At 49.5% G+C, this 27,705-nt stretch overlaps 1 protein-coding gene across 3 annotated transcripts; it reads right to left on the bottom strand.

Moving 5' to 3' along the window:
* Positions 1–591: 591 nt before the first annotated feature.
* On the bottom strand, positions 592–26,215 carry znf341 (zinc finger protein 341). 3 transcript variants are annotated; one of them, XM_033041740.1, is made up of 15 exons: positions 26,082–26,215; positions 22,350–22,460; positions 21,814–21,965; positions 20,961–21,113; positions 18,398–18,586; positions 17,639–17,858; positions 16,434–16,518; positions 14,383–14,570; positions 12,105–12,286; positions 11,535–11,743; positions 10,917–11,013; positions 10,314–10,446; positions 9,430–9,541; positions 2,468–2,538; positions 592–1,491 (listed from the first exon to the last, which is right to left on the bottom strand). In XM_033041740.1, the coding sequence occupies exons 1-15, from the start codon at positions 26,110–26,112 to the stop codon at positions 1,040–1,042; spliced, it is 2,385 nt and encodes a 794-aa protein (XP_032897631.1). In that variant the 5' UTR covers positions 26,113–26,215; the 3' UTR covers positions 592–1,039. The 3 variants fall into 3 exon arrangements, with proteins under 3 accessions (XP_032897631.1, XP_032897629.1, XP_032897630.1); XM_033041738.1 differs by having other exon boundaries at positions 12,105–12,289; positions 14,308–14,570; XM_033041739.1 differs by having other exon boundaries at positions 14,308–14,570; positions 26,082–26,214.
* Between the last annotated feature and the right edge of the window lie 1,490 nt (positions 26,216–27,705).

Here is a 27,705-nt window from a genome sequence, read left to right on the forward strand (position 1 = left end):
AGAGCTGGAGTAACACAGCGGGTCAGGCAGCATCTCTGTCGAACATAGATAGGTGACTTTTTGGGTCGGGACCCTTCTTCAGACTTAAGACTAGAGGGAGCTAGCAAAGGCGGTGTGTCCCTTCAACTCACCGAGTCTGAGCCGACCAGCGATCACCCCTTACACTAACATTATCTTACACTCTTGGGACAATTTACAATTTACCAAAGCCAATTAACCTACAAATCTGTATGTCTTTGGGATGTGATAGAAAACCGGTGCAACCGGAGAAAACCCACCCAGTCACAGGGAGAACGTTCAAACTCCACATAGGCACCACCCGTAGTCAGGATCGAACCTGTGTCTCTAGCGCTGTAAAGCAGCAACTCTACTGCTGGGCCACTGTGCACTGAGCATGGAAACAGGTTTTTCGGCAACCGAGTCCATGCCGACTGTCGATCACACGTTCACACTAGTTTTAAGTAAGCCCATTTTCTCATCCACTCCCTACACACTAGCGGCAATTTACAGAGGGCCAATTAACCTACAAAACCGCACGTCTTTGAATGTGGGAGGAAACCGAAGCACCAGGAGGAAAGTGCACACCACCACACAATTGAAGACTTGTCCCACCCCGATCATTCCTCTTTCTCCCTGCTCCTTTCCGGTAGAAGGCACAGACGTTTGAAAGCGCGCACCACCAGACTCAGGAACAGCTTCTTCCCCTCTGATATCAGGCTCCTAAATGGTCCTTCCAGAAGCCAGGTTTCTGACCGATTCACCCCTACCCCATTGCTGCCTGACCCTCTTAGTTACTCCAGCACTTTGTGTATGTTATTTCCCAGGATGTAAAAGATTGCAGGGAAAAGTTTTGTTTTAGTTTTATTTAAAAAATCTGTTTTATTTGCAGCTTGCTTGCCCCGTGGCTTGGTCCATGTGTAACAAATCAGCTCCCCGCTCTGTAAAAGTTGCCAGGGATGCACTAATGCCCCGTTTCTTCACCGGATGAAATCTCGGCGACTTTTCCCCTTTGCTGTGTAAAGTCCAGGGGAGAGCAGGTTCACTCTGGGGTCTGGACGTAGGCGGGGACGGGGGCCATGGGGAGGGTTTGTCCAGCAGGCAGCCCGGGCATGCTGGCACCGTCCGCCAGCACTGAGTCCTCACTGCCCTCAGGCTCTGGCCAGTCGGCAGCGGCTCCGTCCCTCGCCTCGGCCACCCCGGAGTCGGGCAGCGAGTCCTCGCCTTCGGTCCGCCTGGCCGTGCGGCTCCCGGCTGGAGCTCTCCTGGGCCGGCTGGGGCCCCGGCGGGCGGCGCACCGCCTCTTCCTGACTTGCCGCTCGTCAGCGCGGGAGCCGCAGCGGTGCTGCTTCAGGTACTTCTCCCGGGTGAAGCCGCGGCCGCAGGGCACGCAGCGCAGTGCGTACGAGTCCGTGTGCGAGCGCTGGTGCTCCGTCATGTGCGCCCGGCGGCTGAAGCATTTGCTGCAGTACTGGCACTTGTGCGGCTTGATACCTGCGACAGGGAGAGCAACAGAAGCTCAGGCTTAGAACTAAGCCCTTTGGCCCAACCCCTCTCTCATCCCACCTGCCCGGATCCCTTCCTACCCAGACAAGAACGCAATACTTTAAAGCGTGTAGGAAGGAACTGCAGATGCTGGTTTATACCAAAGATAGACCAAAGTGCTGGAGTAACTCAGCGGATCAGGCAGCATCTCTGGAGAACATGATTAGGTGATGTTTTGGGTTGACACCTTTGCACCCTTCTACAGACTGGTGGAGAAGGGTCCCGACCCAAAATGCCATCTATCCATGTTCTCCAGACATGCTGCCTGACCCGCTGAGTTACTCCAGCACGTTGTATCCTTTTGTATATTAATCAGCATCTGCATTCTTTATTTCTACATTTTACCGCTCCACTGTGAAATCTCCTCAAGCCTACATTGAAGCAATTTTCCTCCTCTCTCCGACAGGAGTTCTGAGACACCCTCTCGGCGCTCCTCCTCTCTGATTCCTGCTGCTCTACACCATGTTTTGACTCGGATGTCTGAAGAAGGGTCCCAACCCGAAACGTCACCTGTCCACGTTCTCCAGGGATGCTGCCTGATCCGCTGAGTTACTGCAGCACTTCAATGGATGTTTTTCACTATATCTCACCTAAACTTAGACACGAGGAACTGCAGATGCTGGTTTATTCCTCCTCATCTCCTTCCTAATGGTACGCCCTTTTATTCTGAGGCTATGACCTCTGGTCCTAGGCTAGTGGAAACATCCTCTCCACGTCAACTCTCTCCAGGCCTTTCACTATTCGGGATGAGTAGGATGCGTTCTCCCCTCATCCTTCTAAACTTCAGCCAGTACAGGCTGTTAATCCAATGTTAACATATGTTAACCCAATTATTCCTGAGATCTTTCTCGTCAACCTCCTCTGGACCCTCTCCAATAATAAACCTAAACCCTAAAGATAAAGTTACGTGGTGAACAGAGCTTACCTGAGTGTGCAATTATATGCGCCTTGAGTTTATCCGGCCTGTTGAATTCTTTTGTGCATCCTGAATGTACCCTGTAGACAACAGAAAACAGAGGGACCACTCCTAGTCAGTGACTCTTGCAAGATGTCTCGTGGACCTATTTATTGTAGACAGACACAAAGTGCTGCAGTAACTCAGTGGGTCAGGCAGCCTCTGGTGAAATGGAATAGGTTCCATTTCAGGTTGGAACCCTTCTTCAGATGTTCCGACCTGAAGCGTCACCTAATACTTTCCTCCAGAGATACTGCCCGACCGGCTGAGTTACTCCAGCATTTTGTGTATATTATTAGTTTAGTTTAGTTTAGAGTTACAGTGTGGTAACAGGGCCTTCGACTCACCGAGCGATAGCCAGCGATCCCCGCACACTAGCACTACCCTACACACTAGGGACAATTTACAGATTTTAACCAAAACCAATTAACCTACAAACCTGTACATCTTTGGAGTGTGGGAGGAAACCAGATCACCAAGTGAAAACCCAAGTGGTTACAGGGAGAACGTTCAAACTCCGTACAGACAGCACCCGTAGTCATGAACGAACTCAGGTCTCTAGCGCTGTAAGGCAGCAACACCACCGTTGCGCCACTGTGCTGCCTTGCCCATCTATCTTTGGTATAAACCAGCATCTGCAGTTCCTTCCTACACACTTTAGAGTATTGTGTTCAGTTTTGATCACCCTGTTACCGGAAAGATGTTGTTAAGCCTGAAAGGATTCAGATTAGATTTACGAGGATGTTGCCAGGACTCGATGGCCTGAGCCTCAGGAAGAAGAAGAGCAGGCTAGGACTCTATTCCTTGGAGCGCGTGAGGCTGAGGGGTGATCTTATAGAAGAGTATAAAACCACACTCCAAAGATATACAGGTTTTTAGGTTAATTGGCTTTGCTAACTTTGTAAATTGTCCCTTGATAGAAGAGTCAATAGTGTTTTATTGTCATATTTCCTGAAAAGGAACAATGAAATTCTTACTTGCAGCAGCACAACACGGGTACGATACAGTACAGTTCAATGCTCAGAGCTTTAAGGTGAGGGGGCAAATTTTAAAGGAGATGTGCAGGGCAAGTTTTTTTCACACAGAGGGTGTAGAGTGCCTGGAACATGGTGGTGATGGAGGTAGATACAATAGTGGTCTTTAAGAAACCTTTGGACAGACAGTGGACATAAGGTCAAAAGTTCATGAGATAGGAGATGAATTAGGCCATTTGTCCCATCAAGTCTACTCCACCATTCAGTCAAGGCTGATCCATCTTTCCTTCCTAATTCAATTTTCTTGCCTTCCCCCATAACCTCTGACACTCATACTAATCAAAAATCTCTGTCTTTCAAATAACCTTTGACTTGGTCTTCCCAGCCCTCTGTGGCAAATAATTCCACAGATTCACCACCCTCTGACTAAAGAAATTCCTCCTCCTCCTTCCAAAAGGAAAGTACTTCATTTTGAGGCCATGACCTCTGGTCCTAGACTCTCCCACTAGTCTAGCTCCCACATACTCTCCACTCCATCCAAGCCTTTCACTATTCGGTAAGTTTCAATGAGGTCACCCCTCATCCTTCTAAACTCCAGCGAATACAAGCCCAGTGCCATCAAACACTCATTATCTGTTAACCCATTCATTCCTGGGATTATTTTTGTAAACCTCTTCTAGACCCTCTCCAGCCAACATTCTTCCTCAGAATGGGGCCCAAAATTGCTCACAATACTCCAAATGCGGCCTGACCAGCGCTTTAAAGAGCCTCAGCATTACTTCCCTGTTGTTGTAAACAAGCCCTCTTGAAGTTAATGCTAGCATTGCGTTTGCCTTCGTACTACCGATTCGACTTGCAAATTCACTTTTTGGGAATCCTGCATCAGCACTCCCAAGTCCCTTTGTACCTTCGATTTCTGGATTCTCTCCCCATTTAGAAAGTAATCTGCGCCTTTATAACTGCTACCAAAATGCATGACTCCACACTTTGCTACACTATATTCCATCTGCCACTTCTCTGCCCACTCTCCCAACCTGTCAAAGTCCTTCTGCAGAGTCCCTGATTTCTCTACACTACCTGCCCTTCCACCTATTTTCGTATCATCTGCAAACTTTACCACAAAACCTTTATCCAAATCACTTATATACACCTTGAAGAGTAGCGGCCCCAGCACCGATCCCTGCGGAACTCCGCTAGTCACTGGCAGCCACCCTGAAAAAGCCCCCTTTATTGCCACTCTTTGCCTTCTGCCATCCATCCCACCTGCTATCCGTGCTAGTATCTTCCCTCTGATACCATGGGCTCTCATCTTCCTTAGCAGCCTCACGTATGGCACCTTATGAAAGGTTTTCTGAAAATCTAGGTAAACAACATCCACTGACTCACCTTTGTCTGTCCTGCTATTTACTTCTTCAAAGAATTGCAGCAGATTCATCAGGTAAGATCTCCCCCTCACAAAACCAAGCTAACTTTGCCCTATTTTATCATGAACCATTATCCTTTATAATGGACTCTAAAATCATACCAACCGCTGTGGTCAGACTAACTGGCCTATAGTTTCCACTCTTCTGCTTTGCTCCCTTTTTGTATAGTGGGATAATATTGGCAATTTGCCAATCATCTGGAACCTGACTCTAGTGATTCTTGAAATATCAATATTAATGCCTCCACAATCTCTAAAGCCACCTCTTTCAGAACCCTGGAGTGCAGTCCATCTGGCCAGGTGACTTATCCACCTTCAGACCTTTCTGTTTAACCATATAACCATATAACAATTACAGCACGGAAACAGGCCATCTCGACCCTTCTAGTCCGTGCCGAACACGTATTCTCCCCTAGTCCCATATACCTGCGCTCAGACCATAACCCTCCATTCCTTTCCATATAGTCCATATAACTATCCAATTTATTTTTAAATGATAAAAACGAACCTGCCTCCACCACCTTCACTGGAAGCTCATTCCACACAGCCACCACTCTCTGAGTAAAGAAGTTCCCCCTCATGTTACCCCTAAACTTCTGTCCCTTAATTCTCAAGTCATGTCCCCTTGTTTGAATCTTCCCTACTCTCAGTGGGAAAAGCTTATCCACGTCAACTCTGTCTATCCCTCTCATCATTTTAAAGACCTCTATCAAGTCCCCCCTTAACCTTCTGTGCTCCAAAGAATAAAGCTCTAACTTGTTCAACCTTTCTCTGTAACTTAGTTGCTGAAACCCAGGCAACATTCTAGTAAATCTCCTCTGTACTCTCTCTATTTTGTTGACATCCTTCCTATAATTAGGCGACCAAAATTGTACACCATACTCCAGAATTGGCCTCACCAATGCCTTGTACAATTTTAACATTACATCCCAACTTCTATACTCAATGCTCTGATTTATAAAGGCCAGCACAGCAAAAGCTTTCTTTACCACCCTATCTACATGAGATTCCACTTTCAGGAAACTGTGCACAGTTATTCCCAGATCCCTCTGTTCACCTGCATTCTTCAATTCCCTACCATTTACCATGTACGTCCTATTTTGATTTGTCCTCCCAAGATGTAGCACCTCACACTTATCAGCATTAAACTCCATCTGCCATCTTTCAGCCCACTCTTCCAACTGGCATAAATCTCTCTGTAGACTTTGAAAATCTACTTCATTATCCACAACCCCACCTATCTTAGTATCATCTGCATACTTACTAATCCAATTTACCACACCATCATCCAGATCATTGATGTACATGACAAACAACAGTGGACCCAACACAGATCCCTGTGGCACCCCACTAGTCACTGGCCTCCAACCTGACAAACAACCATCCACCATTACTCTCTGGCATCTCCAATTCAGCCACTGTTGAATCCATCTTGCTACTCCAGCATTAATACCCAACCATTGAACCTTCTTAACCAACCTTCCGTGAGGAACCTTGTCAAAGGCCTTACTGAAGTCCATATATACAACATCCACTGCTTTACCCTCATCAATTTCCCGAGTAACCTCTTCAAAAAATTCAAGAAGATTAGTCAAACATGACCTTCCAGGCACAAATCCATGTTGACTGTTCCTAATCAGACTCTGTTTATCCAGATGCTTATATATATTATCTCTAAGTATCATTTCCATTAATTTGCCCACCACTGACGTCAAACTAACAGGTCTATAATTGCTAGGTTTACTCTTAGACCCCTTTTTAAACAATGGAACAACATGCGCAGTACGCCAATCCTCCGGTACTATTCCCGTTTCTAATGACATTTGAAATATTTCTGTCATAGCCCCTGCTATTTCTACACTAACTTCCCTCAATGTCCTAGGGAATATCCTGTCTGGACCTGGAGACTTATCCACTTTTATATTTCTCAAAAGTGTCAGTACGTCCTCTTCTTTGAATCTCATAGTTTCCATAGCTACTCTACTTGTTTCCCTTACCTCACATAATTCAATATCCTTCTCCTTGGTGAATACCGAAGAAAAGAAATTGTTCAATATCTCCCCCATCTCTTTTGGCTCTGCAGATAGCTGTCCACTCTGACTCTCTAATGGACCAATTTTATCCCTCGTTATCCTTTTGCTATTAATATAGCTGTAGAAACCCTTTGGATTTACTTTCACCTTACTTGCCAAAGCAACCTCATATCTTCTTTTAGCTTTTCTAATTTATTTCTTAAGATTCTTTTTACATTCTTTATACTCCTCAAGCACCTCATTTACTCCATGCTGCCTATAATTATTGTAGATCTCTCTCTTTTTCCAAACCAAGTGTCCAATTTCCCTTGAAAACCAAGGCTCTTTCCAATTTTTACTATTTCCTTTCAACCGAACAGGGACATAAAGATTCTGTACTCTAAAAATTTCACCTTTAAATGTCCTCCATTTCTCTTCCACATCTTTCCCATAAAACAAACTGTCCCAATTTACTCCTTTTAAATCCTTTCGCATCTCCTCAAAGTTAGCCTTTCTCCAATCAAAAATCTCAACCCTAGGTCCAGTTCTGACCCTCTCCATAATTATATTGAAACTAATGGTATTGTGATCACTGGTCCCGAACTGTTCCCCAACGCATACCTCTGCCACCTGACCCGTCTCATTTCCTAACAGGAGGTCCAGCACCGCCCCTTCTCTAGTAGGTACTTCTATGTTTTGCTGCAAAAAACTATCCTGCACACATTTTACAAACTCCAACCTATCCAGCCCATTTACAGAATGTGTTTCCCAGTCTATGTGTGGAAAATTGAAATCTCCCACAATCACTACCTTGTGCTTACTACTAATATCTGCAATCTCCTTACATATTTGCTCTTCCAATTCTCGCTCCCCATTTGGCGGTCTATAATACACCCCTATAAGTGTTGCTACCCCTTTCCCATTTCTCAGTTCCACCCAAATAGCCTCCCTAGACGAGCCCTCTAATCTATCCTGCCAAAGCACTGCTTTAATATCTTCCCTGATAAGCAATGCAACACCTCCACCTCTTGCCCCTCCAATTCTATCACACCTGAAGCAACGAAATCCTGGAATATTTAGTTTCCAATCACAGCCCTCCTGCAACCATGTTTCACTGATCGCCACAACATCATACTTCCAGGTGTCAATCCAGGCTCTAAATTCATCCACCTTTCTTACAATGCTTCTAGCATTAAAATATACACATTTAAGAAACCCACCCTCTCTTATTCTCTGTTTATTGTCTTTTTCTTCTCTCTCCCCTACATTTTGGGTCAGAGTGCTACCATTCTCTGCCTCCTGCCTCACACACTGACTGCTAGCTTTCCCAATTTGAGTCCCTCCCCCAGCCATACTAGTTTAAAGTCTCCCCAGTAGCCTTTGCAAATCTCCCCGCAAGGATATTGGTCCCCCTCGAGTTCAAGTGCAACCCGTCCTTTCTGTACAGGTCGCACCTTCCCCAAAAGAGGTCCCAATGATCCAGAAACTTGAATCCATACCCACTGCACCAGTCCCTCATCCACTCATTTATCCTCCACCTCGCTCCATTCCTACTCTCACTGTCGCGTGGCACAGGCAGTAATCCTGAGATTGTTACCTTTGCAGTCCTTCTCCTTAACTCTCTACCTAACTCCCTAAATTCTTCTTTCAGGACCTCTTCTCTTTTTTTACCTATGTCGTTGGTACCTATATGTACCACAACCTCAGGCTCCTCTCCCTCCCATTTCAGGATTTCTTGGACACGTTCAGACACATCCCTGACCCTGGCACCAGGGAGGCAAACTACCATCCGGGTCTCCTGTCTGCGTCCACAGAATCGCCTATCCGACCGCCTGACTATAGAGTCCCCTATTACAATTGCCCTCCTCTTCTTTTCCTTACCCTTCTGAGCAACAGGACCGGTCTTTGTGCCAGAGGCCCGGCCGCTGTTCCCAAGCACCTTCTCCTTAGTAATAGCCACTCCACTAACTTCCACTCCCTGACTCTCCTGAATGTCAGGCACCGTGGAGTAGAACTTCTCCAAAGATTAATTCTCTAATTTTAAGCAATTTCCACAAACACTCCCCTCTTCTCTCATCTCGCCCCCTTCCTCCACGCTGGTCGTTTAACCATTTCCACAGTTTGTATCCCTCTTGAGATTACACCTTCACTAGCCAACAATGGGCCTACCAGGGCCACACCCTGCCTGAAATCATCTGTGGTCAGCCTTGATTTGTCTTGGTCTTTTCTCGCCTCCAGCTCTCCCCCCCCCTCTCTCCCCAAGCCCCTACTTTCAGACTGAAGAATGGTCCTGATCCAAAACATCACTTATCCAAAGCTGCTGCCTGACTCGCTGGTTACTCCAGCACTTTGTGTCTATTTTTGGACAGGCACAAGGATATGCCGGGAATGGAGGGGTATTGGATCACGCGCAGGCAGGCAAGGGTTGGCATTGGCATCATGTTCGGCACAGACATTGCGGGCTGAAGGCCCTGTTACTGTGCTATACTGTTCTACTGAGACTCAGACTGAGAGAGAACCTACCTGAAGGGACACTTGAATTTCTTGACAGGGTCGTGAGTCAGCATGTGCCTCTTGACTTTATCTTTGCGATTGAAAGCTGCTGAACATAACGAGCATTTGAATGGTTTTTCACCTGTCCGGAAGCACAAGAAAAGGGGGATGAAAATATGTTGCAATAAACTGGAAGAGATTAGCCCAGAACAAAGAATGACCCCTGCTGCCCCCCTGTGGCTTTTTCCAAGGATCTACATATTTTTCATACTTTTCCACACTGTATGACTGCAACTCTAATAGTCAATAGTATTCAATTGTAACATGCACCGTGTTACAGTGAAGTTCTTTATTTTGCCATACAATCTAGTAAAATCATACGCCACATATACCCTACTGCACCTGAAGCACAATAAGGGTGGCATGGTGGCACAGTTGGTAGATCTGCTGCCTCACACATCCGGGTTCAAACCTCACCTCGGGTGCGGTCTGTAGAGTGTGTACATTCTCCCCGTGACCGTGTGAGTTTGCTCCGGGTGGTCCAGTTTCCTCCCACATCCCAAAGACGTGCGGGTTTGTAGGTTAATTGGCTTTGGTAAATTTGTAAATTGTCCCCAGTGTGTAGGATAGAGCTAGTGTACGGGTGATAGCTGGTAGGCACGTTTTTGGTGGGCCGGAGGGGCTGTTTCCGCGCTGTATCTTTAAAGTCAGACGTGCAGGTTTGTTGGTTAATCGGCCCTCTGTAAATTGCCCCTAGTGTGTAGGGAGTGGATGCAAAAGTGGGATAACATGGAACTAGTGTGAACGGGTGATCGATGGTTGATGCGGACTCAGTGAATCAAAGGGCCTGTTCCTGCACCGTATCTCTGATGTGATCGCTGTGAGAGACGGAGAGATGGAACGCGTGGACTTACCAGAGTGAATAAGCAGGTGAAGTTTGAGATAATGCTCCGTTTTGAAAGATTTTTTACAGATCTGGCACTTGAAGACCCCCCCTCCACCGTGTACGGGGAGATGCCTCCTCAGATACCTCTCGCTGGGAAATACCTGTGGAGAGGAAGGCGGGTTGACACTTTACTTCAGACTTTAGAGATACAGCGCGGAAACTGGACCGTCAGCCCACCGAGTCCACTCCGACCATCGATCACCCGTTCACAGTAGTTCTATGTTATCCCACTTTCTCATCCACTCCCTACACACTAGGGGCAATTAACCTACAGATCCGCACGTCTATGGGGGATGTGGGAGGTAAGACGGAGCACCCGGAGGAAACCCATGCAGTCACAGGAAGAACGTGGAAACCACAAACACACAGAGAGCACCCGGGGTCAGGATCGAACCCGGGTCTCTGGCGCTGTGAGGCAGCAGCTCTACCGCTGCGCCACCGTGTCTGTGCATGCCAGGTTTCTGATCGATAACGGAAGTGGGGTTTAACTGGACCATGCGCGTGGGCTGTAAGCTTTGCCCACACACTGAACGCTGCATGTTGGAGGGAGTTCACACGGTCTGTGTCTCACCTTCTGGCAGTGTGGGCAGGGGTAGTTGTGAGTGGCAGTCTGTAGATGATGCTCAAGAGCCTCCGGTGTGGAGTATTTACTCAAACATCTCGAACACCTGTGGACACACAAGCACAAGAGGAATAGAGTCATAGTCACGCAGCACGGAGACATGCCCTTCAGCCCAACCCGTCCATGCTAACCAAGATGCCCCATCTACGCTACCTCCACCTGCCCGCATTTGGTCCATACCCCTCTAAACCTTTCCTTTCCATGTAGCTGTCCAAGTGTCTTTTAAATATTTTAGATTGGAGATACAGCATGGAATCAGACCCTTCGTCCCACCTCGTCCCCATCAACCATCGATCACCCGTCCACACTAGTTCTATGTTATCTCACTTTCCCATCCACTCCCTACACACTAGGGGCAATTAACTGACAAACCCGCACGTCTTTGGGATATGGGAGGAAACCGGAGCACCCGGAGGAAACCACGTGGTCACAGGGCGAACGTACAACCTCTGTATAGACAGCATTGTAGCCAGGATTGAACCCGGGTCTCTGGCGCTGTAAGGCAGTAAGTCTACCACTGTGCCGCCCAATGTGGACATGTCGAGTGTGGAGAAGGAGGAGACTCACCTGTAAAAGGTGGGCCCTTTCTTGGGCAGCTGCTGTGGGTACAAGCTGTGGGAGTATTGGTGCACGCCAAGCTCGTACAGCGAGGGGAAGATCTTGTTGCAGAGGTGACAGCGGTAGGTGATCTCATCATCGTGGTTCTTGATGTGTTCCACAAACTCCTCCAGCTTCATAAAGGTCTGCGTGCAGTTCTTCACCACGCACTTGTACACCTGGGAGGGGAAGAGGGGAACAAATCACCTGCGGCCGCGGACAGAGCTATCGTTCCCAGTCGCTACCAGAGCTGGGGTAACTCTGAATTGAACTCAGCGGGTCACGCAGCATCTCTGGGGCACATGGATAGGCAACGTTTTGTGTCAGGACCCTTATTCACATCCGATACTAAACGTCACCTATCCATGTTCTCCAGAGATGCTGCCTGAACCACTGTTACTCCAGCACTGTCTATTTTTTAGTTTTGGTGAAACAGCGGATATAGTTTTGGCAGAAACAGATCCTTCAGCCCACCGAGTCTGCGCCGACCAGCGATTGCCCCGTGCACTAGCACTAGCCTACACCTTGGCAACAATTTACCTGCTGGTTCTTGTGCTGGATCATGTGCGACTTGAGCTGGAAGTAGGTGAGGAATTTACAGGGGCAGAATTGGCACTGGTAGGAGCTGTCGATGACCAGCATCTGCTGCCCCTCCCCACCCCCGTCACCAGGGGGCAGCTCCGGGCTCAGCCGCCCATCCTGCTCCATGCTCTCCGACAGACCTGCTAGAGGGAACGGTAGGGGAGTGGGGGGGGGGAGATAGGGTGGAGAGATGAAAGGAGGGAGAGGGAGGAAGGAAGGGATGCGGAGAGAGAGAGGCAGAGAGGGAGGGAGAGATAGGAACGGAGGATGGGGTGGGGAGGGGGAGAGGGATGGAGAGAGAGGAACAAGTGCTCATTAAAGACATCAGTAACCTGGGCTCAGAAGTTTCCAATCCTGCACAAGGTGGGGACAGAGAGAAGGGAGACCCCTCCCCCCACACTACACCCCCACCCCAGGAGTTCAGCACTCTCACACCCATCTGCCCATTCCTATTGGAGTAATCGTTGCGTGTGTATAGAGAGACCTCTCGCCCCCTTTAGGTCTGAACGGGCCAAGGATGGTTCAGGCAGATGTGGATATCAGGAACTGCAAGCGCAGGTTTAAATAAAAAGACACAAAGTGCTAGAGTAACTCGGCGGGCCAGGTAGCGTCTGTGGAGGTAATGGACATGTTTTCCATAGATGCTGCCTACGCCGCTGAGTTACGCCAGCATTTTGTGTCTTTTCATGGTTTAGAAATAGACAGGTGAAATGCACCGAGTCTTTTACCTGGATCAGAGGACAGGTTTAAGGTGAGAGGGGAAAGGTTTGACTTTTCACTCAGAGGGAGGTGGGTATATGGAGCGAGCTGCCAGAGGAAGTAGTTGAGGCAGGTACTATAACAGCATTTAAAATACACTTGGACAGGTACATGGATAGGAAAGGGTTAGAGGGATATGGGCAACATAACAACATACTATAACAACATTGTGGGCAGCACAGTGGTGCAGTGATAGAGCTGCTGTCTTTCAGCCTCAGAGACCCAGGTTCGATCCTGACTGCGGGTGCTGCCTGTACGGAATTTGTATGACTCTCTGTGACTGCGTGGGTTTCCTCCGGGTGCTCCAGTTTCCTCTCACACTCCAAAGACATGCAGGTTTGTAGGTTTATTGGCTTTGGTTAAAGATTGTTAATTGGCCAAAGTGTGTGGAGGATAGTGCTAGTGTATGGGGTGATCGCTGGTCGGCGTGGACTCGGTTTCCTGTTTCCGTGCTGTATATCTCTCTCTCTTACAATGATATTTTAGTTTAGTTTATTGTCATGTGTACCGAGGTACAGTGAAAGGTTTTGTTGCATGTTACAATTGCCTTCTGTAAAAATTATAAATTGTCCCTGGTTTGTAGGATAGTGCTAGTGTAGGGGGGGACCTGATTGAAACTTACCAAATAGTGAATGGCCTAGGTAGAGTGGATGTGGAGAGGATGTTTCCACTAGTGGGAGAATCTTGGACCAGAGGGGCAGCCTCAGAATAAAAGGACATACCTTTAGAAAGGAGATGAGGAGGAATTTATTTAGCCAGACGGTGGTGAATCTGTGGAATTCATTGCCACAGACGGATATGGAGGTCAGGTTAATGTGTATTTTTAAGGCGAAGATTGACAGATTCTTGATTAGTAAGGGTGTCAAAGGTTGTGGGGTGAAGGCAGAAGAATGGGGTTGAGAGGAAAAAATAGATCAGCCATGATTGAATTGCGGAGTTGACTCGATGGGCTAAATGGCCTAATTCTGCTCCTATGGATTATGAATTTATGAGTTTATAAGCTATAATTTACAAACTTTTAATGAAGTATACTAAAAGTAAAACCGCCTAAGAAGGAACTGCAGATGCTGGTTTACACCGAAGATAGACAAAATGCTGGAGTCACTCAGGGGATCAGGCAGCATCTCTGGAGAAAAGGAATAGGCAACGATTTGGGTTGAGACCCTTTTTTTCAGACTGAGAGTAAGGGGGAGGGAAACTAGAGGTATAAAAATGTTCAGAACAAATCAGAGCCAGCACTCATGACCAAGGAAAGGTGGAGTCCACAATGGTCCATTGTTGGCTGTGGAAGAGGTGATATATGAATACGAACAGTGGAACTAGCAGGACGACTAGAGTGGGGGAGGGGCAGAGAGGGAGGGAATGCAGGGATTACTTGAAATTAGAGAAATCAAATTCATACCACTGGGTTGTAAGCCATCTAAAAATAAAAGGGCGCAGGCTAATGGCGCTGGCGTTTGGTGGACTGTGGACTGACCGATGGCGTCACGCTCTCCCCGTGGCCGCTTGCTCTCCGGGCTGACCGTCACCACCTGCATGGAGACGGAGGATCGGGCCTGACCTGCTGGCCACACCTTGTGCGTCTGCATGTGCTTCTTCACGTTGGATTTCTGCGCAAACGCTCGGCCACATACGATGCACTGGAACGGCTTCTCCCCGGTGTGGCTGGAGGGGGAGAGAGAGAGAGAGGGGAGGCAAGCACCTTAGTTTAGTTTAGAGATACAGTGCGGAAAAAGGTCCTTCGGCCCACCGAGTCCGCACCGACCACCGATCCCCGTACACTAGCACTATCCTACACACTAAGGACAATTTACAATCTTACCAAAGACAATTAACCTACAAACCTGTATGCCTTTGGAGTGTGGAAGGAATCCGGAGCTAATGCGCCGCAGAATGTTTTTGTATCGAGATGCATCACAACATGGTTTGGGAACAGTTGCATTCAAGACCACAGGAAATTACAGAGAATTTTGGACATAGCCCAGATCATCACATAAACCAACCTCCCTTCCATCGACTCCATCTACACTTCACTCTGCCTTGGCAAAGCCACCGGCATCATCAAGGACCAGTCTCACCCCGGGCACTCCCTCTTCTCCCCTCTCCCATCAGGCAAGAAGTATAGAAGTGTTGAAACACACACCTCCAGATGCAGGGACAGTTTCTTCCTAGCTGTTATCGGGCAACTGAACCATCCCCTCACCAACTAGACGGCAGTCCTGGCCTCATCTACCTCATTAGAAACCATCAAACTATCATTAATCGGATTTTACTTTCTTGCACTAAATGTTATACTCTTTATCATGTGGCTGGCTTGATTGTAATCATGTATAGTCTTTTCGCTGACTGCATAGCACACAACAAAAAAGCTTTTCACTGTACCTTGGTACACGTGACAATAATAAACCAAACTAATGGTAGAGGTTGGATAGACTTAGATTGTTAGACAGACATGGACTGTTTTCTCTGGAATGTCAGAGATTGCAGGGAGACCTAATAGAAATATATTAAATTATGAGAGGCATATATACGGTAGGCACTATGCCAGAGGATATATTTCAGAGGTGCAGAGGAGGTTTACCAGAATGATTATAAAAAGACACAAAGTGCTGGAGTAACTCAACGGGTCAGGCAGCATCTCTGGAGAACATGGATAAGTGACATTTCAGGTCTGAAGGTCTGAAGAAGGGCCCCGACCTGAAGCGTATCCTATCTATGTTCTCCAGAGATGCTGCCTGACCTTCTGATCTACTCCAACACTTTGTGTCTTTGTGTTTATAAACCGGCATCTGCATGGCCTTATTTCTGCATTTTATTGATTGATGCCTGGATGAGGGGGTATCAGCTACAGAGTTTGGACAGACTTGGAATGTTTTCTCTGGAACATCGTGACTGCCTCACAGCGCCAGAGGCCCGGATTCGAACTTGACCTCAGGTGCTGTCTGTGTGGAGTTTGCACGTTCTCCCTGTGACTGCATGGATTTCCTCCGGGCGCTCAGCTTTCCCTCCCACATCCCAAAGATGTGCAGGTTTGTAGGTTAATTGGCCCTCTGTAAATTGCCCTGTGTAAGGAGTGGATTAGAATGTGGGATAAGATGGAACTAGTGTGTGAACGGGTGATTGATGGTCGGCGTGGACTCGGTGGGCCGAAGGGCCTGTTTCCATGCTGTGCCTCTAAACTAAACTAATGAAGTATATAAAATTATGAGAGGAATAGATAGGGCAGACGGTCAGAACGCTTTTTCCCAGGGTTAAAATAACAAAGACTGGAGGACATAGCTTTAAGGTGACAGGGTCAAAGTTTAATTGAGATGTGCGGGGCATGTTTTTTACACAGAGGGTGGTGGATGCCTGGAACGCGTTGCTCGGGGTGGTGGTGGTGGAGGCAAATACGATAGTGGTGTTTAAGATAGGCACATGGATATGCAGGGAATGGAAGGATATGGAACGGCATTGCGTTCAGCACGGACATTGTGGGCCGAAGGGACTTTCCCTGTGCTGTACAGTTCTGTGTTCTATGGAACGTACCTTCTGATATGTTGCTGGAGATCAAAGTTCTTGGCAAACATTTTGTCACAATAGTGGCATTTGAGTTTTTGCAACTTGCTTTTACCTGGAAGAGAGAGAGGAAGAGTTTGTGTCTGGCTCTTCACACACCGGATACTGACCTCCTCACCATCGAAGGGATCTGCAAGAGTCGCTACCTCAAAAAAGGCAGCCAACATCATTAGAGTACCCGCACCACCCTGGCCATGCTCTCATTTCACTCCTGGGGTGGGAGATTGCAACCTTGACGTGGTCCACCCTGTTTCGACGAATGCAATCAACCTGGCGTGCACAAACAGAAGATCAAACAGAACATGTTGTCTTACAACTTTAGGCTGTGCACGCCATATGCAAGAAGAAGATTTCACTCCTGCCATCGGGAAGGAGGAACAGGAGCCTGAAAACCGTGACCGCCAGGTTCAGGAACAGATTATTTTCAACAACCATCAGGCTCTTAAACACTGCAACACCAACTAAACTATGAACTACGAACTGTCTTGGTTGCACTAGGACTTTGGGTTTTTTAAGCACTAATAAGAGTTATTTGTAATTCTTTTTTTTTTGGTTTATTATGTTATCTATGTGTATTGTGTTTACAGACCAGTGATGCTGCTGCAAGTAAGACAATTAAACACCCCCAACTCTCCCTCTCGCTTGCTCCTCGTTGCCCGAGAGCCATTGGAGATCTTGTCTGGCGGGGAGGTCTGAGGTCAGTCCTGACATTGACCAGCAGAACAGACTCAAGGGGGTGAATGGCCTCTCACCCCCGCCCCCAAGTGAAGGGTGGAGGGGGAAGGGGAGCGGAGGTAGGAGATAGGGGGAAAGGGAGTGGGGGAAGGAGAGAGGGAAGGGGAGAGAGGAGGGGGGAAGGAAGGGTCGAGGGTAGGAGAGGGGGAAGGAGAGAGGGGGAGGGAGAGAGGGGGAGGGAGAGAGGGGGAGGGAGAGAGGGGGAAGGAGAGAGGGGGAAGGAGAGAGGGGGATGGACGGGGAAGGAGAAGTGGGAGGGGGTGAAGTGGTGGGGCGAGGGGAAGGGAAAAGGTGGAAGGGGAGAGAGGGAAGGAGAAGGAAGAGGGGAGAGAGGGAAGGAGAAGGAAGAGGGGAGAGAGGGAAGGAGCAGGAAGAGGGGAGGGGGGGAAGGAGAGAGGAGGAAAGGGAGGATGGATGCAGTGCCTGGGTGTGGGTCTTACCTTCCTGGATGCTGATGGGCTGTTTGGTGAGCCGGGCCTTGGGTGGGTCGGTCTGGTAGCCGGTGAGTGTCCCATTGCCGGTGCCGTTGCTGTGGGCATTGCCAGGGCTGAGGGCCGGAGCAGCCGCCATGCTGTCGGCCTTGGTCTTGAAGCCGTGTTTGCCCGGGCTGTAGACGGGGGGGCTGGTGAACGGTGAACTCTCCCCACATGGGCCCGGAACCTGGGGAGGTGCAGGGGGAGCATCAGCCGGGAACTCCGCGACCAGGTGAGTGGGGGGATCCCACAGGCAGCCGCCACCCCCCACCCCCTCACAGACAGGGGGCTCTGGGGGAATGGAGGAGGCTGGCAGGGTAAACTAGGTAGGCACATGGATGTGCAGGAAACGAGGAAGTGGTTCACGTGTAGGCAGAGGAGATTAGTTTAACTTGGCATCATGTTCAACATGCACATTGTGGGCCGAAGGGCCTGTTCCTGTGCTGTACGGTTCAATGTGGCAACATGAGATGAAGAGGAAGGAGGTAAGGGAAGGGAGGGTTGGGGAGGAAAGGGGATGGGAATGGAGAGGGATGGGGTGGGAGAAGAAAGGGGGAGGGGAGGAGTGATGGGGAGGGAGAAGGAAGAGGGAGAGAAGGAGAGGGAGGTGGGAAGGGGGATGGGGAGGAAGGAACGATGGGAAGGGAGTGGCTGTGCCTCAGACTGACCCCTGGGTTTCTGCCTTCCCCCCCTCCATCGCCCCACCACTCCCCCCGGTGGTCCCACCTGGAAGTGCGGCATGGCTAGCGAGTTCCCGTCTGTGGAGCCGCTGCCCAGCGATGCCAGGGCGCTGTAGACCTGTACCACCGCGCCGCCGTTGGCCGTGGTGTGCACCGGCGGGGGCAGGGCGGCGGGTGCTGGCTGCGGAGGGGGGGCTGGGATGTACAAGGGTCCCGGTGCCAGGTTGTGGCCGCTCTGCAGGGCACAGGGGGCAGGAGAAGGAGATCATCGTTAGTCATCAGAGTAAAGTCACAACGCCAACAGAACAAAGTACAGGGGGAGACAGTTAGGGGGATCTCACGATGGCAATGGGCAGGAGCCCACTCCCCCTGACATTCTCCCCTGGATTCCAGCACGTTCCACCCCATCAGCTGTCGCATACAGCACATAACCCTCTGACATTTTCGCTATCTCCAACAGGATTCCACCACCAGCCACACCTTCCCATCTGCATCCCTTTCCACTCTCCGCAGAGACCGTTCCCTTTGCAACTACTTGGTTAACTCGTCCCTTCCTACCCAAACCACCCCCTCCCCAGGTACTCCTCCCTGCAACTGCAGCAGTTGCAACACATGTCCCTATACCTCCCCCCTCGACTCTGTCCAGGGGCCCTGACAGTCCTTGTAGGTGAGGCAGAGGTTCACTTGCACCTCCTCCAGCCTCATCTACTGTATCCGTTATTCCAGATGTGAAATCCTATGTATCGGCGAGACAAAGCGCAGACTGGGCCATCGTTGTGCTCAATATCTACGCTCCGTCCGCCTTGGCCTACCTAATCTCCCGATAGCCAAACATTTTAACTCCCCCTCCCATTCCCACACTGACCTATCTGTCCTGGGCCTCCTTCACTGTCAGGGTGAGGCCAAATGCAAATTGGAGGAACAGCACCTCATATTTTGCTTGGGCAGCTTACAACCTCCTGGTATGAATATTGATTTCGCTAATTGCAAGTAGCCTCTGTACTCCCTCTCTCTCCAACCCTCCCCCACCTCAGTCGTCCTGCTAGTTTCACTGTTCTTATCCCTTTGTAATCACCTCTTCCACAGCCAACAATGGACCAATGTGGGCTCCACCTTTACCGAGTCATCGGTGCCGGCTCCGTTCTGTACCTTTTCATACCTCTAGTTTCCTTCTCGGGTCGAAAGCCTTTAACCCGAATCGTCACCTATTTCTTTTCTCCAGAGATGTTGCCTGACCCGCTGATGTTGAGTCTACCTCTGACCGTCTACCCAGGAATCATAGAGACATACAGGGTGGAAACAGGCCCTTCCGCCCAACCTGCCCACACCGACCAACAAGTCCCATCTACACTAGTCCCACTTGCCTGCGTTTGGTCCATACCCCTCCAAACCAGTTCTAGCCATGTACCTGTCTAATTGCTTCTTAAATGTTGCAATAGTACCTGCCTCAACTACCTCCTCCGGCAGCTGGTTCCATACACCCACTACCCTTTGCGTTACCCTTCCAAAGTTACCGCTATTAAATCTATCCCTGACCTTCTCCCCAGGACTGTGATTTGACTGGATAGACACAAAACAGTTTTTCACAGTATCTCAGTGCACGAGACAATAATAAACTGATACCATTATGATTGGCAAGGTGGTCTATCCAAGAACGAACAAGTGGTGTAAACTCTCTGGATAGCAGGCCCTGACCACGAGAAAGTTCATCAAATGTCCCAGCCAAAGTGCTTATGTCGGCTGAGATAGACCAAAGAAAAAGTTACCAGATAACATGCTCCAGTGGTTGATTGAAAGATACAGCATGAAAGCAGGCCTTTCGGCCCACCAAATCCATGCCGACCATCCATCATCTCTTCACACCAGTTCTATGTCATCCCACTTTCAGATCATCTCTTCCCCTCTCTCCCATTGGGCAGAAGATACAGAAACTTGAATGCACGCATCACCAGACACAGGAACATTTTCTTCCCCTGGCCACCCTCATTGCCACCTGTGAACTTTTTTTAGGTGCACTTTCTCTGTGGCAGTAACGTTGCATTCTGCACTCTGGTATTTTTTCCTTTGTACCTGTTGTACTTGTGCATGGCTTGATTTTTTTTTTTAAAGAGATACAGTATGGAAACAGAATCTTCGACCAACCGAGTCCACACCGACCATCGATCACCCCGTTCATTACTAGTACCACCCCACCACCAGATCGACACTATCCCACTTTCTCATCCACTTCCTACACACTAGGGTCTTTGGGGTGTGGGAGGAATGTCTTTGGGGTGTGGGAGGAAACCGAGGCACCCGGAGGAAACCCACGCAGTCACAGGGAGAACAAGCAAACTCCCCACACAGACAGCACCTGAGGTCAGGATTGAACCTGGGTCTCTGGTGCTGTGAGGCAGCGGTTCTACTTGCTGTGCCACTGTGCCGCCGTGTATAGTATAGTATGACTTGAGTGACAAATATTGTCACTGTATCCCGGTCGTGTGATGTGATTACAAGTTGCCCCCCCCCCCCCCATCACTCTCCCAGTGACTTCCCCCCCTGACTCTGGGAGAGGGGGGATAGGCGGTGGGTGGTTCCCTCCCCACTCCTCCCACACGGCCAGCACCTACCTGTTGGGGGAGGGACAGGGCCCCCATGGGCTGGTCCAGCGAGGTGAAGGTCGACATGGCCGACATCAGCACCTCGTCACTCACCACGATGTTGCCCTGCACCAGCGCCTGGGTGAGGGGAGAGTGGGGCAGCGTGATGTACGTCGGCACTTGCTGCAAGACGGGGGGGGGAGGGGGGGAATAAGAGGGGAGAGGGAGGGAAAGAGAGGGAGATGAAGAAAAAAAGGGAAAGAGATACAGAATGTGAGGGAAGAAAGAGAGGGAAGGAGAGAGAGAAAGAGAGGATAGAAAGAGGAAAAGAGAGGTAGAGAGAGGGAGAAAAGAGGGAGAGAAAGAGAGAAAGAAAGATAGACAGAGAGACAGAGAGCGAGAGAGAGAAATAGAAAAGGGAGAGAGAAAGGGGGAGAGACTGGGAAGGAAAGCGAGAGAGAAAAGGGGAGAAAGAGAGAAAGTGAGAAAAATAGAGAGAAAGACGGGACATGAGAGCGTAAAAGAGAGTAAAGAGAGGGAGAAAGTGAAAGAGAGAGAAAGAGAGACACAGACAGAAAGAGAGATGTGATTAATCTCACACGGAGCCAGTGTCAACAACACAATCCTACCCACACCCCATGACACATTACCCCCCCTGTCACACTCCCCCTCCTCTCCTCTTCCTGACACACACCCAGGGTGAGGGGAGGGATGAGGAGCCAGAACGAGGGGGTAGGAGGGGAAGGAGAAGGGGAAGAAGAGAGGGAGGAGGGTAGTAGGAGGAGGGGAAGGGGAGATAAGGGGGCAGGGAGGAGAGTGGGAGAGGGAGAAACGCCACCCCCCCTGTTGCCGCTGCCCTTGCCCTCTGACCCTCACCCCTCACCTGTCGGGTGGGCGGGGGGGGTGCGGGGGTGAAGGGTCCGGGGGGCAGGGAGGTGTTGCTGCCCTGGCACTGCTCCCGCTTGTGGGCCACGAAGCTCGGCAGCGAGTTGAACTGTTTCTTGCATCGTCCGCACAGGAAGACGTCCTCCTCGTCTGCGGGGTCAGAGAGAGGTCACAGGGTCAGAGAAAAGTCACAGGGTCGCGGGGTCAGAGGTTACAGAGTCGTGGGGTCTGAGATGGGTTCGCGGGGTCAGAGATGGGGTTACAGGGTCAGAGGCAGGGTCGCGGGGTTAGAGCCAGGGTCCCAGGGTCAGAGAGATGTCACAGGGTCAGAGACAGAGACAAAAAGAGAGGGAGATGGGGAGGGAGAGAGAGATAGAGAGGGGGGGAGTAAGGTTAGGGGTTGAGAGAGGGACAGTTTATGGTTTGGAGGGTGAGAGGAGGGTGTCAGGGTGGGGGGGGAGGAGTGAATCATTGGGCCGGGGGGGGGGGGGGGGGGGGTGGCGGGAATCCCAGTCTGATCCCTCTGCTACTCACCCAGGGGGGTCTGTACACTGCGGGGCGGCACCCCCTGCGCGCCTGGGTCAGAGACCCCGCCCTGACTGTCGAGCAGCGACTGTACAGCCAGCACCGTCTGGTTGTCTATCCCTGTGAAGAGAGAGGGAGAGAATGAGAGAGAGGGGGAGAGAGAGAGTGACGGGCACTTAGCACGGTGAGGGAGAGCAAGGGTCCTCACAGATAAAGAAGGGAGTGTAAGAACATAGAACAGAGGTGGCACAGCGGCGTAATGGTACAGTTGCTGCCTTGTGACAGTGTGGGTTTTCTCCGGGTGCTCCGGTTTCCTCCCACACTCCATGACGTAAAGGTTTGTGGGTTAATTGGCTTCGGTAAAAATTATAAATTGTCCCTAGAGTGTAGGATAGTGCTTCTTCTTCTTCTTCTTCTTCTTGCGTATGGCGTGCACAGCCTAAAGTTGTAGGACAACTTGTTCTATTTGATCTTACTTGATTGTGCACGCCAGGTTGATTGCATTCGTCGAAACAGGGCGGACCACGTGAAGGTTGCAATCTCCCACCCCTAGGATAGTGCTAGTGGATGGGGATCGCTGGTCAGTGTGGACTCAGCGGGCCGAAGGGCCTTTGTCTCTAAAGTCTAAAGTAAACTTAGAATAATACAGCACAGCAACAGGCCTTTCGGCCCACAGTCCATATACTAATCTCCTCTGCCTGCACATGTTCCATACACCACTATTGTCATCATTACCATCGTAAATCCTCTGAAACGCCACTATCGTATCTGCCTGCACCACCATCACAGGCAATGTGTTCCAGGCCCCACCACCCTGTGTGCTTAAAAACTTGCCTCTCTCACATTAAAGTGATGCCCTCTAGTCTTTGACAACCTAAACTATGGCCGAGCGAGTCCACACTGACCAAAGATCACCCGTACACTAGTTTAGGTTTAGAGGGATTTGGGCCAAGCAGGTGGGACTATTGTGAATGGCGCATGTTGGTCGGTGTGGACAAGTTGGGCCTAATGGCCCATATCCAGGTTGTATGACTCTAGGACTAGTTCTTTCCTACACAACAGGACAGTTTACAGACGACAGTTAACCTACAAACCTGTACGTCTTTGGAGTGTGGGAGGAAACCAGAACACCCAGAGGAAACCCACACAATCACATGGAGAGCGTACAAACTCCGTACAGACAGCACCCATAGTCAGGATTGAACCCGGATCTCGGGCGCTGTAAGGCAGCAACTCTACTGCTGCGCCACTGTGCTGCCTGACAGGAACAAAATAAAAAATGGGTTCAAGGGATCCTCACTGAATGTAGGTAGTCAAGGAATTGCAGATGGTGGAATCCTGAGCAAAACACAAAGTGCTGGAGGAACCCAGCAGGTCAGGCAGCACCTGTGGAAGAAAAAGGCAGTCTGAAGATGGGTCCTGCCCCGAAACGTTGTGTCTATTCTCTCCACAGATACTGCCTGACCTGCCGAGTTCCTCCAACACTTTGCGTCATTTTGGACAGGTGAGGAGAGGGACGTCATTATTGATAAATGATAGGGGCAGAATTAGGCCATTCGGCCCATCAGGTCTATGGTTGATCTATCTCTCCCCCTCAACCCCATTCTCCTGCCTTCTCCCCATAACCCCTGACACCCATACTAATCAAATATCTATCTATCTCTGCCTTAAAAATATCCACTGATTTGGCCTCCACAGCCTTCTGTCACAGATTCACCACCGTCTGACTAAAGAAATTCTTCCTCATCTCCTTCCTAAAGGAATGTCTTTTTATTCAGAAGCTTTGGCCACTGGTCCTAGACTCTCCCACTAGTGGAAATATCCTCTCCACATCCAGGCCTTTCACCTTGTCGGTTTGCTGGACAATCCAGACGTCCATGGCAGGCGATGGCTGGAGTTCCTGCAGCAGCCTGGGGCATGCCTGGATCAGGCACCGCTCATAAGGCCTAGAGCGCGGATTGGACTTTGAAGATGATGCCGAAACCAGGCGCCTCTTGCATGCAGGCTCAGTGGACTATTTCTGTACACTTTACTGTTTGAGGATGCGCTTAGGTATGGCAATACTTGACTGAGCTGTATAGAAACATAGAAAATAGGTGCAGGAGTAGGCCATTCGGCCCTTCGAGCCTGCACCGCCATTCAATATGATCATGGCTGATCATCCAATTCAGTATCCCATCCTTGCCTTCTCTCCATACCCCCTGATCTCTTTAGCCACAAGGGCCACATCTAACTCCCTCTTAAATATAGCCAATGTACTGGCCTCAACTACCTTCTGTGGCAGAGAATTCCACAGATTCACCACTCTCTGTGTAAAAAATGATTTTCTCATCTCGGTCCTAAAAGACTTCCCGCTTATCCTTAAACTGTGACCCCTAGTTCTGGACTTCCCCAACATCGGGAATAATCTTCCTGCATCTAGCCTGTCCAACCCCTTAATAATTTTGTAAGTTTCTATAAGATCCCCCCTCAATCTTCTAAATTCTAGCGTGTTCTAGCGTGTACAAGCCGATGCAAGGAAAATAATTTTGCTGTGCATTTACACATAACAATAAAGTACCATTGAACCGTTTTGTGTAAACCGGCATCTGCAGTTCCTTGAATAGACACAAAGTGCTGGAGTAACTTTGCGAGGTAAGCAGCATCTCTGGAGATAAAGGATGGGTGATGTTTTGCGTTGGAACCCTTGTTCAGTCTCAAGAAGCCTGAAGAAGGGTCCCAACCTGAAACGTCAGTCGGAAGGAAGGTCCCGACCGGAAACATCACCCATCCTTTTTCTCCAGAGATGCTGTCTGAGCCGCTGAGTTACTCCAACACTTTGTGTCCATTTTTGGTATAAACCAGCATTTGCAGTTCCTTGTTTCTACTTCTAGACCATAATAGCAAGTTGAAGCAGGTACCATAACAACATTTAAAAGACACTTGGACAGGAAAGGTTCATGGATAGGAAAGGTTCAGAGGATATGGGACACGGGGAAACACGGAAATGGGACTCGCTTAGATGAGGGACTTTGGTCGGTATGGAGGAGTTGGGCAGAAGGGCCTGTTTCCGGGCTGTGTGACTCTGAGACCTAAACAGTCGTGCTGCAAGTTGCATGTCCGCTCTGGTCTACGTGTGCCTGCCTCAGACCTGCATATATATGCATTTCCCCCCCGCAAAAATAAACTTTCTTCAGAATTTAAAATCGCTACAGAAGAACTGCGTGATAACTCTTCCGACATTCTCAGCGGCTATGCATACATTTGTTAGCGTTGTGGACTCATATCCCTTCCCTTGTTTGTGGGACCCATTTATTCAGCCTTATTGCAACATTGCAAGGCAGTCAGTCTTCTGCTTGCATGCTGCTGCTGCTGGGACTGTGTCCTTTTAAACCCTGTCTGGCTTTTCCAACAGCCCCCCGTGCCTCCCGCGGCGCCTTTGCTCAGCGGCCGCTGTTCCGGCTGCTCTCCCCCCGGGGCAGCCCGGAGTCACCGCCTCCTCCCGGGGCAGGATCATTCATTAACCCTCCTCTCCTCTCCTTCCACCCCCAAATAAACACGCTCCCATCTGCATTAGATGGGAAGAGAAGGGGAGATTGCAGAACAATAGTTTGCTAGCATTTGTGCTTGGCCAGACTTTGTAATCAATTGCAGGCGGCGTGAATGTCAGCGCTGGTGCATGCAACGAGAATGCACGGATGCAATGGTCGGGGGCGAGCATTAAAGTGCGCAAGAGTAGGTGAAACGTTGCATTTTTACTACCTGCCAACGCCTCGAATATTGCTTGCGCCATCTTGGAGCTTCGCTGCTGTATTTGAGGCTGGGACGATGGGAAATGGAGAGCGGGCGAGAACCAGAGCCCGTCCCAGCAGAGGGAGCCGTCGGCCGCTGAATCAGGCAGCTTGCGGGCTGTGGGGCTGTCTGCAGAACGTGCTCCCTCCCCCCCGTCTCGTCCAGTCTCTCCCCTTCCTCCCTCCCTCCTCATCTCGTCCCACCCCCTTCCCACTCTAACTCTCCTTCTACTCCCCAATCTCTTCCCTCCTACTCATCGCCCCTGCCTCCCATCTCTCCCTTCCTCCTGATCACGACCCATCTCTCCCCCCCTTCCACTCCCCATCCTTCCCTCCTCACCCCATCTGTCCATTCCTCTCCTATCCCCCGTTAAGAGTTTGGACCCTTCTGAAGACTGAAGAAGGGTCCCGACGTGAAACGTCACTGTTCCATGTTCTCCAGAGATGCTGCCTGATCCGCAGAGTTCTTCCAGAACTTTGTGTACTTTTTCAAGAACTATGATGTTCAGTGGTGTATCAGGCAACGCCTCTGCAAGGAAGTTCACAGTGAATCCTTGATTTTCTTTGCAATTGGTTTTTCATTAAGATTGAATCTCTTCCATATCCAACGTCCTTGTCATCACACAAACAGCTAGCTTCCACCCATCGTGTTCTACCATTGACCATCTTGTGGGTCTTGGACTGTCTCTGATGCTACGTAATCCGATGGGTGGTCACCATGGAGCATAGGATGATAATGGCCAGTTTAGCATCATTTTGTATCACTTGAGGAATTAGACTGGGCAGTGCTGGTCTGGCTGTAGTTGCTGTTGGCCTCTGGTGGGGAAAATATGGTTGAGTTGGCAATTGACAACAGCATAGTTCATTAAGAAGGACACAAAATGCTGGAAGAACTCAGTGTGTCAGGCAGCGTCTCTGAAGGACATGGATAGGCAACGCTTTGGACGTAGTCCCTTCTGCAGACTCAATGTCCTCCAGAGATGCTGCCTGATTTGCTGAGTTACTCCAGCACTTTGTGTTTTACTTAAGATTCCAGAAACTCCAGTTCCTTGTACCTCCCGGTTTATGGATTCTACTCATTACCAACAGTGAACAGTAGGAATTAAAATTGATTCCCCTTCCAATCACACCTGAAAAGATCGTAGTTTAGAAACACAGAAATGCAGATGCTGTTTTACAAAATAATACACAAAGTACTGGAGTAACTCAGCGGGACAGACAGCATCCATGGAGCACATGGATATGTGATGTTTCGGGTTGGGACCCATCTTCAGACTCCAGTCTTACCTCAGCAATGATCAATGGACTTTGTATAAGGTTGCACTATGTACTTTGGCCTGCACTATGTACTTTGGCCTGCACTATTGATCCGATTACTTAGTATCACTCATAATTTATTGTATTACTGATTATTTTACTCTCTCGGTGCTTTCCCTCTCTCTGTGCGCGTGTGTACATTTGCCTTTATCTGTTGATGTTTTGAGCACAAGAGTCAGGAAGTCATGCTGCAGCTTTAGAAAATCTTTTTTTAGGTGGGGGGGAAAGAACGAAAGTTGTAAGAGAGGAGGGCAAGGACAAAACCTGGCAGGTAATGC

Source organism: Amblyraja radiata, chromosome 23 (genome assembly GCF_010909765.2).
Source record: "Amblyraja radiata isolate CabotCenter1 chromosome 23, sAmbRad1.1.pri, whole genome shotgun sequence".
Taxonomy (NCBI): Eukaryota; Metazoa; Chordata; class Chondrichthyes; order Rajiformes; family Rajidae; genus Amblyraja; species Amblyraja radiata.